Raw genomic sequence first — 19,079 nt, 5'->3', positions numbered from 1 at the left:
GTATGTGTTGCCTTTGGGGAGGGGCATTCCATTTTCAACCCTTTACTGTGTTAGGTGTAGGTGTGTAATTTGTGGAGGATTAGTAATACTACAGGCAGCCTACACATGCAGTAGAATATGTAAGTGTGGTAGAAGTACGTCTGCATTTGGCAGACATGCCTAGGAAAGAGGTAACTGCTCTAATGAGCATTGTTGTTGGGAAGAACACGAGCATGTAGAATGTTTCAGACCACAGGGGCATCTGGTGAATGGAGGGAAATGCCGTGATCTCCTTCTAATGGAGAATGTCAAATGGCTTTTGGCCCCCAGACTGTGCAGCAGCTACAGCCTTCCCAGTCAGCCTTGATTTAGGTCTCACATGGTTAGTACTCACCGATGTTGCCAGTACTTAAGGGGCTAAGCAGTCCTCATTTCCATAGATGTGTGTGTGCGTGCATGCGTGCGTGCATGTGTGTGTGTGTGTGTGTGTGTGTGTGTGTGTGTGTGTGTGGTGGGGAGTCCTTTCATGTAGGTAAAAATCAACATTAATTGGAGGGATGAATGACACTGGGGGGTGTGGCCAGCTGTGGGATTCTTGGAAAGAATATGAGAATCAGGTGCTCCCAGTTTCTCACTGAAGTGACTAGATTTTAATTAACAGCAGGTGAGTCTTGAGGTGAGCCATTTGGCATTTAGGTGAATCACATAATATCCTCTCCCTCAGAATCACATTTATTTCTAGCTTAATTAGTCCTGAGATAGCTTCTTCCTTTAAGATCCTCCTAACCAGACCTTTTATTATTATTTTTTAGTTTACATCCATCTCATTTAAGTAATAGCTTAATGTTATAAAAGACCCAGACTAAGTCATTGTAATGACTTCTGCTGCATAAATGCTAATTTTACATTTGGCCTTATTTCAGTAGTTTCTTTCTGTCTTCTCTCTCTCCCTCTCTCCCCCTTCCCCTCTCTTTCTCTTTTTTCTCTTTTCTTTTTCTAATGAGCATTGCTTTGAGTGAGACAAAAATGGAAAAATTAAACCTTTTAGCATCATCTCAAAAGAAAAAAATCCCGTGGTTTCTTCTGACAGAAAGAAGGTTCTCAAATCTCTCTCTGGTCTTAAGTTTCTGCACTTGACATGTCATTATTTTACTCAGTTACTTCCACGTCACCTTGCGCATTAATTAACTCATCGCATGTATTATTCAGCCTCCTCATTCCCTCATTCCTGACAGAGAAGGATGGGCAAGCCGCCATCGCTCTTCTTCCCTCCTGCTGCTTTATCTTCTGTCTACACTCAAGAAGTGGAAAGGAGGAGAGGCAGGGCTAGGAGAGCAGCAGAGGCCTCCTGGTTGTTTTATTCTTCATTTGTTTGGAGTGCTGGGGATGGAACCCGGGGCCTTAAAACGTGGTAGGCAGGAATTCTACTGTACCCCGGTATCATGGGGCTTTGTTGGAGAGATGAAATGAGGATGGTGATGAGAGATGATGGTAATGCTGACATAGAGTGGTTGTGCTGTTTTAGAGATGATATTACAGCATGATATGTGGTCACTTGCCAGGCCATAGCTTTGATATCTCTTCCTTACACAGTTTCCCTAGTGGTCGAGAATCTAGGCCCTTGAGAATCTAGGAAAAATGCTCTGCTCCTGTCAGCCATGTTCATGGGCTGTTTTGTTTTTAAGACTTCGTCTGACTGTCTGTGACAGATGTGATCTCCCCATCTGTCTACCTTTGCCTCCCATGGAGCTGGGATTACAGGTGTATGCCACCACCCCTGGCTTTCTAAATCTTCCTTGCTACCTGTCATAGCCCTCTGAGGCAGGCACTGCTCCTGCAACCCTCATTTTATAGAGAGGGAAGCTCGGATTCACTGTTGCTCATAACATGTCCTAAAGTCATGTAGCTACTGGGTGTCACAAACCTAATTGGAACCCAGAAGGAGCAGACTCTTGATTCTTGACACTCCTCAGAAGCGCTCATGCTCAATCTTTCCAAACTGACAGCCAGGTAGGTTTATGTTCCTAAATTATAGAATGGATGGAGCTTTATGATGAAGCTCTCCTCAGAATATGCAAGTCAGAGCTGGCTTGTCTTTTGGCTTAGATCAGTCTGGGGCAGGCATCCGGAGCAAAGGCTGGTCCTCCTCAAGGCAGTGGACCCTCTCCTCCCTCCTCCAGGACACTGGCCTCCAAAGACATTTATCCAAACAGCTCTGGCACGGCCCAGCCTCACAGACACTGAAGTGCAGTACAAATGTCCAAATGGACTGTGATGTCCATTAGGACTTGGGAGAGGGTGCGGCGCACTGGACTCAGTGAGGTGTTCTCTTCCTGACTGCAATAAAGCAGAGGAAGTATTTCTTTCATTGGGGTGGAAATAGAGAGGCTGTGCTAAATGAAGATGTGGGGGTTGGGGGAGAGAGGAGAGAATACTAACTTGAAAAGACAGATGGGCCATTTGGAAGGTCGAAGCCAGAGTAATTGAAACAGAGCTTTGGAAATTGTTAATCGGAGAAGGAATTATAGGTTAAGCATGTAGTAAAAGGAAAAGAGAGGAAAATTTGTGGTGTGTGTGTGTGTGTGTGTGTGTGTGTTTGTATGTATGAGAGAGAGAGAGAGAGAGAGAGAGAGAGAGAGAGAGAGAGAGAGAGAGAGAGAGAGAGAGAGAGAGAGAGAGATTGAGAGAGATTTGGTTTTGAATAGAGGTAGCCTGCAATTTGACTGCTGTTTGATAAGGCTAGTCTGTGGTGTTGGTTGTTTGATTCTGTGCATGGTCCTGTGTGTGGTTCCTTCGAGGTGCCCCCTTGGCTTCCTGCTCCTTGAATTCAAGGGCGTGGCTAGGGCCACTCTGGAATGGAAGCCCCAGGATTCTTAAGCCTGCGCCCCACAGACCAGTGATTTCTGGGTGCACTCAGAAACCTGGAGAAGCCCCTGGGAGCAGTGTGGGAAACTGGGGACCCTGGCTATTGAAACAGCTGGGAGGAGGTGTGGGAAGCCCCTTACCCTGGTGAGGAAAGCAAAGGGCACCTCGTTTTTAATCATGAACAATGTGGATGGGAAATGGCTTTCTGATCATTATTAAAATAATAAAGATAGTGTGTCCTTGGCGGATGCTGTGGTTGTGGGCCTGATGAAGAGCAGGAATTGTCTCCAGTTGCCACAGATGGCTTTCAGTGGGTCAGCATGGAGCCCTGCGAGGTGACAAGGCAGTCCCCACAGCCACTGCTTTGCTTGGGCCATGTTCTGCCTGGCAGCAGCAGGCCCAGCTCTGCTTTATCTGAAGGACCTGCCTGGGATGACCAGCCTGGAGCTCATTGAGAAAGCCAGTGGCCAGGAGGGCTGCACCTAGGGCAGGCTGGGGCTGACGCCATTGGTTGCCCTCTTCTTTGCATTACGTTTGCCATTACTGCCTCTCCCTTAAAGCCTGTTAACCTCGTACAAACTGTGGTATCATTTGAGCTCTTGGACAGGAAGCTGATGGGAAATTGTAAGCCTCCAAAATGGGTTGAGAGTTTCCTGTTCTCACAGGTCCTGGTAGGGGTTGAAAGGAAAAGGAGATAGAGAGAGGACAGGGAGGGAGGGAGGGTGGATGGAGAGAGAAAGGGTGTAGGGAGTCAGAGGGCAAGTGGGCAGAGAGGGAAGGATGGGGAGGGAGGGAAAGGGCCAGGACAGGTCAGGTCTTCCTCCCACTCTTAGGAAAGGTGGCCAGGAGAGTGTTATGCCCATCTGTTAGGTGAACCCTGTGGGTTTCCTGTGCCCAGGAGGTGTAAGAGGCCCAGTGTTCAGAGCTGCCACAGTGGCCTGTGGCTGCAAAAGGTTCTTTACTAGATGGGAGGAAATTGACCTTTCTTGATGTTATGATTGACGTATTGAGTGGTTAATACTCTGATGATACCCATTTTTCTCCAAACATTTGTGTGAGTGTGTGTGTTTCTATATAAGTGTGAGCACGTGTGTGTGTGTGTGTGTGTGTGTGTATGCGTACACATGCCAGTACTGGGGCTTGAACTCACAGCCTGGACACTGTCCCTTACTTTGTTGCTCAAGTGAGCTACAATTTTACTTCTGGCTTTGTGGTAGTTAATTGGACATAAGAATTTTTCCTGCCAGGCCTGGAGCCACAATCCTCAGATCTCAGCCTGTTGAATAGCTAGGATTATAGATGTGAGCCACCAGTGTCTGACACTACAAGTTACTATTTTTTTTTTCGGTTATGGGACTTGAATTCTGGGCCTGGGCACTGTCCCTGAGCTCTTCAGCTCAAGGCTGCTGCCCTACCTCTTGAACCACAGCACTACTTCCAGTTTTCTAGTGGTTAACTGGAGATAAGAGCGCACAGTCTTTAGTACCGGGGCTGGCTTTGAACAACAATCCTCAGATCTCAGCCTCTTGAGTGGCTAGGATTACAGGCACCTGGCATTATTGTTTTTAAACAAAAGTATTGTTTTTATATAAAATATGCTTTGGAGCCTGCCTACTTTGGGAGTGGTGAGCTAAAGGAAAATGTGCATGATGTCCTCGTGTGTTTAACCATTTACTTTTCTTCTGATAAGTTCACTTAAAATCTGTACTCTGAGTAATTCTTAAGAATATAATGCAAAGTTCTTGAGTTACACAAGTCAGGTCTAGTTGCCAGAGCTCTGTGGTTTTCAAGAGGAAACCTGCTTCCTCTGCACTGGGAATCCCCACTTGTGCTAGGTTCACAGGACTCAGTGAGGCACTGTGCACGTTGGTCACCCTTTCACACCTGCACTTCCACCTGTGCTTCTCACCTGCAGACTGCCTTCCTGCAATCCCTCCTCAACAGTGTGGTGTGTGTACTAAGTGTCTCTGTGGTATTAGGTGTGAGATATAATCTAGAGAGGAGAACAATCAAGACTAAATGCACACAGACTGTGTGTAAATGGGAATTCCTGTCTACAAGGGGCAGGGGCATCTCCACATCTTCTGTGCAGGCATATTTAACGTAATAGATTCTCATGTATAAATAATATACAGACCCAGGTAAATGTCACTGTGATGATGCTGGAGGAGAACCTTTGTGTTCCAGCTGTATACTTACATGTAGGAGGAATGTCAGGCAGTAACAGGACCCCAGTATATCATGCGGGTAGATGGCTTTGTGGAGTGGGTTTTGGGGTGAGCAGAGGGATAGGTTTCATCTGAGGGGCACTGTGAGCCAACGTGGGGATCATGTAGACATTTCATTGCTAAAGAGGTTCACTTGGACTCATGAGTCTGGAACCGCATTGGATGTAGTCCTGAGGGGAGTGATGGAGCAACTGAGACAGCAGGACTGCCTGGAATCTTAACAGCCCCAACTGCCTGTGCAAAATTACCTTGACACAATTATGGTTATCAGAAGTTGATTAATCACTTTTCATTTATTTTCTCCACTGTAAACTGTTCCTTAAGCTCACACATTTTTGAAAACTCATTTATTGGTAGATTTGGATTCATAGGAACAAAAACATGTAAGCAAAAGTTATTTCCCAGGGTTGGGGATGTGGCTTAGTGGTAGAGTGCTTGCCTAGCATTCATGAGGCCCTGGGTTAAACTCTTCAGTACCACATACACAGAAACATAATAATAAAATTATATTAAAAAATAAAAACTACCTCTATGAAGTTACAATGTAAAAAATGGTGACTATACATTGAAAATGTGTCTGTGAGTCCTCTAATTAACATCCCATAAATCAGTTAGATGTCTGTTTCTTCTAGCTGATAAACACTAAGATAGATGTTTTCAGGTTCGAATACATCCAGCCAGTTACCATATGCATTTCTATTATGATTGATCACTGAAAATCTCTCATTGGAAAATCGCTAAAATAACCTAGCAAAGATGCAAACATGCATTTAACTTTTACAAAGTTCGCAACTCAAAATGTACTCTTACCAGGTAACTAATAGGTATCTAGGAGCCAAATGACAGCAAGAAGTAGACCTAACCACAAAGTACAAGTAACATGCCTAAAGTCTTGCACATTTGGAGGGCACAAAGCCTAGGAGTGGTATCATTATTATTATTATTATTATTATTATTATTATTATTATTATTATTATTTTGCCAGTCCTGGGCTTGGCTCAGGGCCTTAGCACTGTCCTTGGACTTTCTCAAGACTAGAGCTCTACCACTTGAGCCTCAGCACCACTTCTGGCTTTTTTCTATGTATGTGGTACCGAGGAATTGAACTTGGGTCTTTGTGCATGCTAGGTAAGCATTCTATCACTAGGCCAAACTCCCAGCCATTATTATTATTATTATTGTTATTGTTATAATATCAGAAAATCCACCATTCGAGGGCTGGGAGCATCTGGAAGATGTTTGCTCTTGGGTTTCGATGCCTTTGCCAAGTTGAAGCATCAAATGACATCTCCAATGAAGCATTTGAGACAGTCAAATGCAAGGACAGAAATTTTACACAGTGTGATTAACCTGTCAGCATTTCTGTTTGTACACAGCTCAGCCTTCTTGATTGGAAAGAATCCACATTTCTTTCCTTCTCTCATCATCTCAAGAAACTTGTATGATGAGGGTATTGAAGTCATTCTTAGGGCTAGCCTAGCTTTCTGCTACTGCCTTTCTACACATGGTCTGTGCCCTGTGAATGGTGTCAGCTTGACACCTTAAAGAAGAAAGTCATCAGAACTTGCACTGGAGAATCCTTAATTCTCTTCTTACATTTAAACACCAGTTGACAGGCTCTGGCAATCAAGGGAGGGGCGGGGAGGCGAAAAACAGAGAAGTATAATTATCTTCAGCTGTCTTATTTTAAAGCAAATTTTCTGGGCACTCACATAGGAATTAAGATGTTCATTCTGCAGAAGAAGTTACTAACAGGTCTCACAGTACAGGGAAGCGCACACACACTCATTTGTCTGGTTTCACTTTTCTGGAAAGTTTATTTATCTGCTGTCTCTTGTGTGCATGTACAGGGCACCTACATTCATGGCCCAGACATTTAAATGTACTTCATTACCATAAAAATAATGGTTGATTCTTGGCATCTTCATGCCAGGATGTCCCATTCTGTCAGCTTTAGAAATGTCATAAGAGAAGGAAAACCAGCACGTTTCCTGCTCTTGTCCTTTCTTGGGCGGTGTTTTAAAGCAGAGACCCAACACAAGCCATATCCACAGCACAGCAGGAAGCAAGAACCCAGAGAAGCAACACAAATGGAAAATGACTCTAAAGAAAGGAAAGAGGTTTTACATTTTTAGAACTGGAACCTGGTAGTGAACAGGGTGTCTGCCTGGCTGTAAACTCAACATTCTGCCCTCCCACCTTCCTGAGTACCAGTTCATTTGCTTAAGTTGAGTGCACTAAACTTCAATTTCCTAATTGCATCTTCAGATCCTTTAATGAAGATGTTTATCAATGTATAAATAATTGCACACTAATTTCGTATTTTGCAAACTGTATTCCAGCTGCTTATATTTTCCTGAGACTCCAGATTGGAATTGTGGGCCCCCCTCAAGCTCCTGTGGAAATAGGGACAGGGGTAATTTTGGGGCCCAGGAAGAATGCAGGTGAAGGATCATTGTCACCTGATTCTAAATCCAAGATAGCGAGCCCTTTGTGCCCATGTTGGTGCCCTTTGAACACGGGGCCCACTCAGAAATGTACACAGGGACTTTCAGGGTTCCATCCCACTGAGCTTACCCAGTGTGCACCCCATTGGCCCTTTCAGAGCCCTCTTTCCATTCTCACAAGAGGCCAGCATCCATCTAGGAGTACAAAAGCCTAAAGGCAAAAAATGAAATCAGCGGAGGGGACGTGGACATAGTGGAGGGGGCCATGGCAACCACAAAGGGGCGTGGGGTGCGGCGAGGGGGAAGGGATTTAGGTGCTGTTGGTTGATCTCACAGAAAAGCTGCACAGCCTAGGTACCAAAGCCCAGTGTCAAAGACTGGATTCCTGTGGCTGGCGTTTTTCTCCCTGGTCCTTTTCCCCTTTCCCTCCACCCAGCACAGTAACTTGAGAGTGAGCACAGCTCACAGCTCCTCTAGAAGCTGTGCTGAAATTATTCACCTCCTGTTTAAAAAAAAAAAAAAAAAAAACAAGTGTGATTTACATCTAATATGGGTAATTACTTTTACAGCTAATTAAAAGTGCTCTCATTAAGCCCCTGCTGGGATACCAATGCGTAGCTTTTATTTGCAAACACACCCTGAGTTGGAGTTTATCTTATGACCTCAGGGCTCCTCTCTGAGATCAGGGCCCTGCCTTGCTCTGTGTAGGAGCTGTACAGGGGACTTTTTTTTGTGTGATCTTCCTCACTTTCCAGCGTTTTCGTGCCAAAGAAAGTATTCCTTCCCAAAGAAAGAATTTATAAATGAATATCTATGCTATGCATTCTGATCTCAACTAAGCCAGACTTGACATCAACCCATTTCCATTAAATCTCACCTTGTGAAAATCTGTCTGATTTCACATGTGCAGAGACTGGAATAATTCTCTTCCTTTCAGAACATCCTTGGACTTGGGTTTGAAATAGAGGTTTACATTTCTGGCAAGTAACTGGGACTTTGTAATTATTACATGCAGCCATTTAAGACTGCAATTGGGATGGAGCAGAAAGAAATTTCCCTTTTACAGACTGGCTGGCTGGGATGGGGTGCAGCAGGGACGAAGGTCTACTGGCATTGCCTGTGAACATTGGAAAGTTCTTTGCTCCCATCTGCTGGTCATTTGTGGTATTGCAGAGGCTGAACAGATGAAAGTGGAAGAATCATATTAGGGCAAAATTTTTGTGCTGTTGTTCACCTTGACTCAATTAAGTGCCCTGGTAGCAACTCCATGTCTTCAACAGCCTGCATGCAGACAAGAAAGGTCAGCGAAAAGTCATATGCGTTCTCAAATGTGTGTGTGAGATGGCTGTCAAATGGCATACTTATTGTCACCTCCCTTTTCCACTTGTTGCAAGCTGCCCGTGGAAGGTTCCAGACAGTGCTAGAACTAATATCGGCGATGGCTTTCCTACAAACATGTAGTGAAGCATGAAAGTTAAGTACAATGAGAGACCAATCACAATTATAGAGCACTTATTTTTTTCCATCTTTTTATTGTAATTAATAGAAGGGTTACATTATATTCACCAGATAGAAGGTGCATTACTTCACAAACGTTGATACCCTTTCTCATGTCTTGGTCCCCATTTCTCTCCCCCAACCCCTCATCTTGTTTCTCCCCCCCTCCCGCCCCTGTCCCTATCCGATTTCAAATAACCAAATACATATATATACAATATATCAGATAACAAAGCGAAATACTGTAACGATATGAGATAACCAAGGGACAGCAGAAGAGATGAGAAATAGAGCACATATTTAATGTACTGTGTCCACCTTCCTTTTCATGGCCTGTGTGGTGAAATGTTTGGTTGAGATGTGGTGTCAGGCTGCTGACCTTCTGGCTTCTGTTGATTTTAGGCAACTGAAAACCCCAGAAAAAACCTACCTTATTGTACCTAGTTTTTAACCAGGTGAGGCACAGCCACTGTTTTTAATAAGGAGGCTGGCTGGAGACTGTTGATGTCAGTGCAGACTCCTAAGCACTCTGTGCCCTAGCTGGAAGTGGAACATGCATTTTCAGCTCCTCAAACCGCCGCCCAGGGACTGGTATGAAGTCATTCCTCTGCCCTTTTTGAACCCTGGAAGCATTGTGTCCAGTGTGCCTGTTGATCAGGACTCTATTCAAAGTCTGCTGCATCTTTGTGAAAGTAAAAAACAACAACAACCTCCACAAAATCTGGGCACTGGTAGCACATACCTGTCATCCTAGCTACTGAGATCTGAGAATCAAGTTTCAAACCTGGAAAGTCAGTGGTAAGACTATAATCTCCAAAGAAACACCGGGACAAACCAGAAGTGGTACTGCAGCTGAAGTGGTAGAGCACTAGCTTTGAGCAAAAGAGCCCAGAGACAGCACCCAGGTCCTGAGTTCAAGCCCTACAACCAACCAAAGAAAGGAAAAAAGAGAAACTTAAGTTGTAGGAAATCGCCTCTGTACTCTCAATCTGAGTATCCTCAATTGGCATCCACACACTTATTTTAAATTAGAAATCACCATCATTTGAACTTAGTATTTGAAGTGGAAGAGCAACATCTATGGCTTTCTTCAGGAGCAAGGCAGCTGAGCATCGGCGCCTTTGGGCTTATTAAGTGAGCCCCCAGTGCAGATCTGGATGAATTTGCTCACAGTTGTTGGCCCAGAGTTCAAAGTTCATGTGTTGGCATAGAGGTTTTTCCTTCAAGGCTCAAGCCAGAAGCCTTCATTTCCTCTTCTGATGTGTGGCAGTCATATGTCTTTGGCTTGTGGCCTCAGCAGTCTGAACCCTGCTGATATTTACCTGGCTGCCTCTTCTCTCTTGTCTCCTAAGAGATACTGATTGCCACTGGAGTTGGGTTCCACCCAGATAACATGAGATTTTCCTAATTGTGTATGATCACATCATAGGGCTTGGAGGTCAAGGAATGGGCACCTATGACTTTGAGAGTTACTGTCCAAGCCCCCACATATGTGTCCTTGTGGTGGCCAGAATCCCCTACCCTTTCTCATCATCTGTTTGCCAGGGACCCTATCAGAAGCTGTGAAAGACATCTTGAGATTTTTGGCTTCCCTGTGCTGTGGCCTCAGAGAACTCTGACCTGCAAAAACCCATCAGCAGTGTACCATATGCAGCACACAGGGGAAAATAGGCCTCTCACAGGAGAGAGGGAATGACCCCTAAAAGAAGACCCAGACAAAGAAGGCTTGTAGGTAGAGAAACTGAAGGGATTTGGAGGCTGCAAACAAGGAAGACTTGTGAAATCAAAGTGGTTTTAAGATTTCCGCACTTCATGCAGAACCGCGTGAAGATTCTGGGGTATGGGGGGATCATCAATGCCTTGCTGTGTAAGCATGCCAATCCTGGAGAATACATTCAACAGACAGGGGAGCTCTTGTCACCCTGGGCTCTTTTACAGATGGAGAAACTGAAGCTGGGAGAAGTTACCCTTGGTGTGAAATAATCCCCTAGTCAATGTGGCTGAGTCTGTCTGTCACCAGTCACTGTGTCCCCACCAAGACTTCTCCCACTGTCAGTGCCTCGAAAACAGAACAGTGGGCTCCTACAGGGAAATTGATTGCTTGGCCATGAACTCAGGGCCAAGCTTAATATGTAAGTACTGGAGCTGCTTTGTACAGGGGTGCAGTAGTTGTGCAGGTCTGCTGGCTCGGGAAAGGGCAGTCCAGAGCCCATCCAGGGATGCTCACTCTGCAGAGAGCCATCCCAGCAGTAATTTGTCCTCGCCCAAATGACATTTTTCCAACTTGAGTCCCAACATTGTTCAGAAATGAGTGCAGCTCCCCCAGGGGCTGTCTCCCTGGTAGATCCACAACACACCACAAACCAACAGTATTATCTTAATAAAAAAGAGTCTAGCATGGGTTTAGTAAATTAATCCTGGCAAGAATGAATTAGATAATCTAAGGGAAATGGAAAGATAGTGCAGATTCTTCGCCAGATGGCTCTTTGCTTTCTTCCTTCTTGTTGTTGTTGTTGTCCCCCTCCTCCTCCTCGTCCTCCTCGTCCTCCTCATCCTCCTCTTCTTCCACTTCTTCCTCCTCCTCCTCTTCCTCCCCTTCTTCCTCCTCCTTCAAGTTACATAGCACCTAACACATCACCTCTCAATCTTTGTTCATGATCTTTCCCTGCCAGGGAGGTTCAGTGCTGTCTTCTTTTAAATTTCAATGTTATGTGGGAGTAGATGAAAATAATATTTGGCTGGGCAAATGTGTGTTGCTTGCTCTTCCATCCACTGAATCCTTTGCATCTGTGTAGTCTAAAACAGTGAGAAAAAATGTTTAAGAAAGGAGGTGTGCAATAAATATAGATGGCTGGATGATTGGATAGGTGAGTGAGTGTCTTTCTGACTGGATAGATGGATGGGCAAATGGGTGGATGGGTAGATGGGTGAATAGATGGGCAGATGAGTAGGTAAATGCATACATATGTGGATGGATGGGTGGATGAGTGAATGGATGGGCTGGATGGGTAGGTGAGTTAGTTCATGGATGAATGGATGGAAGGGTAGATGATAAGGAAGGAAGGATAGATGGATAGAAGGAAGGACAGATGGATAGAAGGATGGACAGATGGATGAATAGAAGGATGGATGGATGGATAGATGGAAGGATGGATGGACAGGTAGATGAATGGATGGGTGGATGGAAGGATGGATGGATGGATGGATGGTTAGGTGGATGGATGGAAGGATGGATTGAAGGATGGATAGATGGATGCATGCATGCATAGATGGATAGGTATGTGGATGGGTGGATGAGTATATAGGGAATGAGTATATAGGTGGATGAATACAGGATGTATGGATCCTGTATGGATGGAGAATGGATGGATAGGTGAATGGAAGAGTGATAGAGGATGCATAATAGTTAGGAAGTAGATTGTTACTGCTTTGTGTTGAATCAATGGAGGTTAAGTATTCTAAACTTGGGGCAGTTCCTGCTGATGTAAATCTAGATGTTAGGAAAGGGGAGAGACTGTTTTAGGAGTTGGAGCTCCTCTAGGTTGTCTCTGACTTTTGTACTGATTTTATCACACATCTTTATGTAATGAGGTCTCTGATAACACAGACCTCAGGGCACGTGTCTCTAGAGAGCTCTACCAAGAGCAAGGATTCTCCTAAAAATGGTGAGGGGTGGGGATGCTGTGTTATTTTAAAGGTTATTTCTATGTCACCCATACATATTCTCTGTTCATAAGTTCTGACTTATGATCCTTCTCTGTTTTTCCCTTCTCTTCCCAGGATATCAAAGCTGACTGCGATACCGGTGGGGAAATACAAGACAGAAAGGTAAGAGTTATTTCTCATCCTTTTTTCTATTTGTTGGTTTGTTAGTTACACTTGGTTTTCCACATGATTCAAGATCTGGGATTGCAACTGCAGGTTGGATGAAGATCTGAAGGTGAGCCATGTGCTAGTATTCTTTACCTAGAGACAACTGCATTTGAAAATGTATCCCCACTTGCCTTGGTGTGCAACCCATGGTGTTATATGGTTTCTATAAAAGGCATAGGATGGATACAATTAGGGTTATGAAAAAAGTGGTTGCTGACTTGTTTTGTTCTAGTCATGTCTTCGTCAGAAGAAACAGTGACTCATTTGTGTTTGACGTCACACATTGACCAGGGTTGCTGGTTATTATATGTGCTTTGCTTTACATAGAATTAGATGGTGGGACAGATGTTCTAGAACACACACGACTTTTCTTCCTCATACGTTTATGTGATACATGCCTTTCTCAAGGGAAAAAAGAGCCTCTGCTTGAATGGTGACATACTCCCAGAAGCAGGGACTTGAGTCTGACAAACAGGTGCGGGGACAGGGAAGGTCAAGCATGTCTGAAGACCTCCCACCCCGCTTATCTTCTTCCTTACCCACAGTGTGGATCCTCCGGAGAACTACTCTTCAGCTCAGTATTTTAAAGTCTGTCTTTGTTGATCAAAAGTTGCAGAACTTTCTATGACAACCACATCTCTGCACAGATGGCTTCTGCCCTGGCTCTGAAGGGGTGGATTTGGGGAACTTGTACTCTGAGAGGACTCTTGAAACAGTGGCTCCAGTTCAAAGTGCCCAGCATCAGCGCCGTGGGGCTTGCATTTGGCTCAGGGTCATATGCAAGGTGTTGCAATGCACGTTTGTGTTTGTTGTGTTTCTCTTCTTTTTCATAAGTGGCTGGAATGCGTCAGACATGCCCAATAATCCCCCATTTCCACATGGGTTCTCTGAGTTCCTAAATTTGACCTCCCAAGATGGGTGTGTAAATGAATGGACCGGTTGCTGCAGTTGATGAGTGAGGAGTCTTCTTGGCTGGAAATGGTAAAAGCCTACTATACATTCTTACTCTGTTACTTGCTAAGGGCTTTTTAGTCCCCATCTCACTCCCCCCCACACTGTGTTCTTTTTGTCTATGTATATTGTTTGCAACATGTGCCAGTAATATCATGACGCCATTTCTGGGGAGTCTCAAGATGGTAAGGAGTTGTGGGCAAGCTTTAGAGGTTACTGCCTACCATTCCTCTATCACCATAGGACAGTCAGAATGCAAACCCTTGGTATATCTGAGGGCAATATCCTCCCTGACTCTCTCTGTGCTCCTTTCTTTCTCTTTCTCTCTCTCTTCCTTTTTCTCTCTCTGCTCTTCTCTCTATATCTCTGCCCCCCTCTCTCTCTCTGCCTGCCCCCGCCCCCCTCTGCCTCTCTCTCTCTCTCTCTCTCTCTCTCTCTCTCTCTCTCTCTCCTCCCTCCCTCCCTCCCTCCCTCCCTCCCTCCCTCCCTCCCTCCCTCCTTCCCTCCCTCCCTCCTTCTCTCTCTCTCTCTCTCTCTCTCTCTCTCTCTCTCTCTCTCTCTCTCTCCCTCCCTCCCTCCCTCCCTCCCCTCCCTCCCTCCCTCCCTCCCTCCCTCCCCTCCCTCCCTCCCTCCCTCCCCTCCCTCCCTCTCTCTCTCTCTCTCTCATCTCTCTCTCTTTCTCTCTCTCTCTCTCTCTCTCTCTCTCTCTCTCCACAATGGTACCATGTTAGATGAAGCTGTTGAAAGCGGCGTGATTATTATCTGGGTTCAGAAATGCACCCTGGTCCTCCTGTCACCCAGATGTATAATTACGAAACGTCACCACTGAAGTGATCCTGCTTGCTCGTCTGTGTGTGAGAGTGTGTGCGCGAGAGTATATGTGTGCATCTTCTCCACTTAATCCAAATGCTTCAGGCAAAAATCAGTAATTTGATGAAGTGGAATTAAAGTGACAAGATAGGACAGAGGTGCCACAGCTCAGAAGTAGGTCTGTCTCTGAGGCAGTAGCCCCTCCACCCATGGGGGCTTCCACAGCTGCCAAGGGCCCTGGAGGAGAAGCCAGCAGGTTCTTTTGAAAGCTCTGGACCCCCTGCCAGGGCAGAGTCCCAGGACCCTTCCAGGACCAGAGAACCCAAGGGTCACTTAGACAGTCACTGCTTTTCTGTGTTCTCAACATGCCTTGTGTGGATAGATGAGCAGTGTTCTGTTATTCCAGTTCTGACTTGGCCTGCATGCTGATGGGTCTTTTTCCTTCTCTTCTTCCTCCTTCTCCTCCTCCCCTCTTCCTCTCCTCCTCCTCCCTTCATCTCCTCCCTTCCTCCTCTTCCCTTCCTCTTCCTCCTCCTCCTCCTCCTCCTCCCTCCTCCTCCTCCTCCTCCTCCTCCCCCTCTCCTTCCTTGTTCTCCTCTTTTTCCTCTTTCTCCTATTGCTCCTCCTTTTCTTCCCCTTTCTCCTCCTCCTCCTCCTCTTAATATTTGTTTTTTTCAAAGCCTCATGATTGCTAAGGAGGTACTCTACCACTTGATTCACAGCCTATTTGCTTTTGGTTTTTCTTTTTCTTTTTCAGGTCAGGTCTAGTGCTTTTTTTTCATTGTGGGTCATGGATACTGTCCCTGAGCTCTTCAGTTCAAGGCTACTGCCCTACCTCTGGGCCTGGGCATTGCCTCTGAGCTCTTCAGCTCAAGGCTACCACCCCACTTGCCATTTTCTAGAGGTTAATTGGAAATCAGAGTCTCAGGTCCTTTTGTGCCAGGGCTGGCTTTGAACCTTAGGATCCTCAGATCTCAGCCTCCTGAGTAGCTAGGATGACAGGTGTGAGCCACCGTGCCCAGCTCAGGTCTAGTGCTTTTGCCCAGTCTGGCCTTAAACTATGCTCTTTCTAACTCTGTCTCCTGATAAGCAGGGATTATGATCATGAGTGTGTGACATCTCACCGATGGGTCTCTTCTTTATAGACAAGTTTTAGGAAACAAAAAGTCTAATCAGACTGCTCAGAACTGTTGCCTAACCCCATTACAATTTTCATGCAGCCTTTTCCTTCTGCTCTGGGGGGTTTTCTACCTGAAATGAGTTGCTCCTCCCTCCCGCCCCCATGATATCCTAGACCAATGAGACAATGGGAGGTAAGTGGAAGACTTCAGGGTATGAGGAGTCCTCCATTGGACAAACAGCGCTGAACTCATTCTTGGTCCACACACACTTGATGCTCGATCTGGGCCTATTGATTGAGTGAAAGGAGTTACCACCCTTTTCTGTGTTTTTCTCTCTTTTTAATCTGACGTATCTGTTGTCACCTGGAAAGTCTTCTTGTGTCTGTGCGGAAGTTCTTGGCGTGCATTGGAGTGCTGGTGTTCTTTGATCTTTCTATTTGGCTTCCAAGCCTGCTAAATAGCATGGCTCCTGTGACAGTGCCCACACTGGGACAGGGTCCTGCCACACCTTGAGGTCTCTGAGAGGCGGTCTTGGGGGTATTGGATTGATGGAGGGGCAGTGTTCTCATTTCCTGCTCCTTTGTGGCACTGCACGATCACAGGCACTCGGCATTTGCAGCACCTGGCTTTCCATGTTTTCACGGGGGAACCTAGGAGTTTACATCCATTTTTACATGTGGTGCAACATCTATCTGAATTGCACCATCATTAAGAAGATTGTGTTAGGGTGTCAAATGGAGAGAAGCTTGTCAGGAGAAGATGGGCGCCCGTCCATTCAGTGGAGACTAGAAGTGCAAATAAGGGCTCCCTCTTCTCTCTCATCCCCTTCCCCACGGCAGCTGAGCCTGAGAAGCTCTGATCTGTTCAATGAAATTGCAGTGAAGGAGTCAAAACGATGATTTGGATGGAACACAAGAGGTCTTACACTGTAGTGTACACACATAGTTCAGAATTTACCTTTATTTAAAAACATACTTGCTCCACATCGGAGATTCTGTGTGTGTGTGTGTGTGTGTGTGTGTGTGTGTAAGCAAGCTTGAACCTGCAGAGGTTAGAGGAACTCTCATTATCCTTATAATACAGGTAGAAAGATGGATAAGGAAAGTCGTGTGGCCAAGGTTGTTCAGAGTCATGCAAAGTGCTTCATGGAGTCTGGACTTGAGCCCAGAGATTCTGACTCCAGAATCCTTTTCCTTACACACACAACAACAATAATAGAAGTCAATTGGGAACACTAAATAAAGGCCAGTGGTGGAGGAGGACTGCACGACCCTGTTGCTGGAATGAGGGGCTCAAGGCACTCATAATGGAGGGGCTGACGCAGGTGGCTCAGAGGTGGCGCCTTCAACTTCACAGTGATGAATGAGGAGCTGTGTCCTTGCTCACACATGTCTCAGATCTTGAGACACCAGAGAGACAGAATTTGGATTGCTTTGTTTTCAAATCAAAGGTCTTGCATGCTTGCTAACGTACCTTTCAAAGCAAAAGAACTAGAATCCTTAACCAGCATTCTAATATGCAGCTGTAACTGGATAATAGCATTTTTCTGTGTGACTTAGGGTTCCTTTGCATGTGTGACAGAGGACAGTGTCCTTTCCTATTACACCAATGGTCTGTTTACACTATTTTACAGAAACAAAGACAAATAGTTTTGTTATTATTGGAGTCAGGGACTTACACCCTGTAATTCAGATTGTCCTCAAAATGTGCAGTCCTCCTATCTGAAGTGTTGGGATTACACTCAGCTAAACTAGATTTGAACTAGTCTTTTTTTTGCCAATCCTGGGCTTGAGCTCAGGGCCTGAGCACTGTCCTTGGACTTTCTCAAGGCTAGAGCTCTACCACTTGAGCCTCAGCACCATTTCTGGCTTTTTTTTTAGGTATGTGGTACCAAGGAATCGAACCCGGGTCTTCATGCATGCTAGGCAAACACTTTAACCACTAGGCCAAACTCCCAACCCAAGAATTAGTCTTTTTTAAATGATCTTTTTAATGAATCTATTTTACTTTAACCATTGTGTTAAGAAGAAGACACTGGACAGATTTAAACATTGGCCAGGTGTGCCTGTGGATTACAGAATAGCTGATGTTGGGGACCATGCATGACCTCACAGTCTGTTTGCAGACAGGAGGGACATCTGGTCACGCTGAGTGGGTTTGTAAGCTGTCTTCCCCACAGGGCTGTGGTATAGAGCACGACGGAGGCTGGCCTGCACAGCATCCCCAAGGTAGGGGACCATGGACAGTTCCCCCCACCCCGCCCCTTCCTGCTCAGCCTAGATGTTAGGCAGCAGGATTTGTGTACTGTACCTTTGGCCTGCAGGTGGGGCCAAGGGAAAGTCCAACACTGGAGCCATAAATTGGCTTCCTGGGGGTCAGGGGCTGAGATGCTGGGCAAGTGAGCACCAGCACCAGCTGTAAGCATTCACCTGCTCTTACCTGGGTTGGATGTGGTCAGTGGACTCCTGACAGATAGACTCCTTCTGTGGGATCCGGAAGCATTCATGAGTGAGTTTTTCATTAAAGACCAAAATGAGCTCCTCAAGGCTGGGAGGTAGAGACTGCAGTGAACAACCTCTGCCACCTCGCCCCCCGACCCCTTGGAAGGAGGCTCACAGCATTCTGGGGGATTGCAGCATTCTCCAAATGCCCTTTGTCTAGGGGCTTATTGTGTTATGCATTACAAAGAACCCAGCTCCAAAGATTCCTGAGGAGTTGAAATGAAAATGAAAGCTTCCCTTAGAGGTAAGGCATTTGAATTTTAATAGCGATTTTAATGGGTGTGTGGGGAGTGGGTATAGAGATGGTGCAGGCATAATGTAGGGACAGAGTATGCAGGGCCTGGGGACTGCGTGGACTTTCTTCCTGGAACTGGGGCACAAGGAAACAGAGGGCAAGAGGCTTCAAAGGAGGCTGGATTGCAGGCCAGGTCCAAGGCAGGTGAGGCTGAGAAGCAGGTGGAGTGCCAGGGCCTTGAATGCAGAATGAAGCCATGTTTTCTCTGACTGTGACTCTCAGAGGCAGCCCAGGTGATGTGGACAGGATGTGGTCTTAGCTTGTGCTGTTTGTTACCGCAAGCGTTTCTGTCCTAGCTTGCTCACATCCCAGCCTCTGTGGGCCAGACTGACCCCTACCAGGCTGCCCTCCACTCTGCTTGGCTCTTTGGGTTTCTCTCTGTCCTCCAGATCCTGCTTTCTCCCCAAGGCCATGTGTCATCCCCAAATGAATGACCCCTGCTCCTGTTGGCAGCTCTGGCTGACTGGGTTTGCCTAGATTCCAGATACCAGCTCCCTTCTGGCCTCATACCC

General features: G+C 45.9%; 1 protein-coding gene across 14 annotated transcripts in view; it reads left to right on the top strand.

Annotated features, from left to right (window-relative positions):
* The window catches only part of Rbfox1 (RNA binding fox-1 homolog 1), an 825,209-nt gene that overhangs the window by 181,841 nt on the left and 624,289 nt on the right, over positions 1-19,079 (top strand). For all 14 annotated transcript variants that reach the window (XM_090324596.1, XM_090324586.1, XM_090324597.1 and 11 more), the window contains exon 2: positions 12,797-12,844. Coding sequence is in view for 2 of the 14 variants with exons in the window: in XM_090324593.1 (XP_090180719.1) it covers positions 12,797-12,844 (48 nt within the window). In the remaining 12 variants the exon portion in view is untranslated. The remainder of the gene's footprint in view (positions 1-12,796; positions 12,845-19,079) is intronic.

This window comes from Megascapheus bottae, chromosome 36 (assembly GCF_031878675.1).
Source record: "Megascapheus bottae isolate mThoBot1 chromosome 36, mThoBot2.hap1, whole genome shotgun sequence".
NCBI lineage: Eukaryota > Metazoa > Chordata > Mammalia > Rodentia > Geomyidae > Megascapheus > Megascapheus bottae.
Note: the sequence above shows the minus strand (reverse complement) of the source record. Positions and strands in the feature narration are given on the sequence as shown.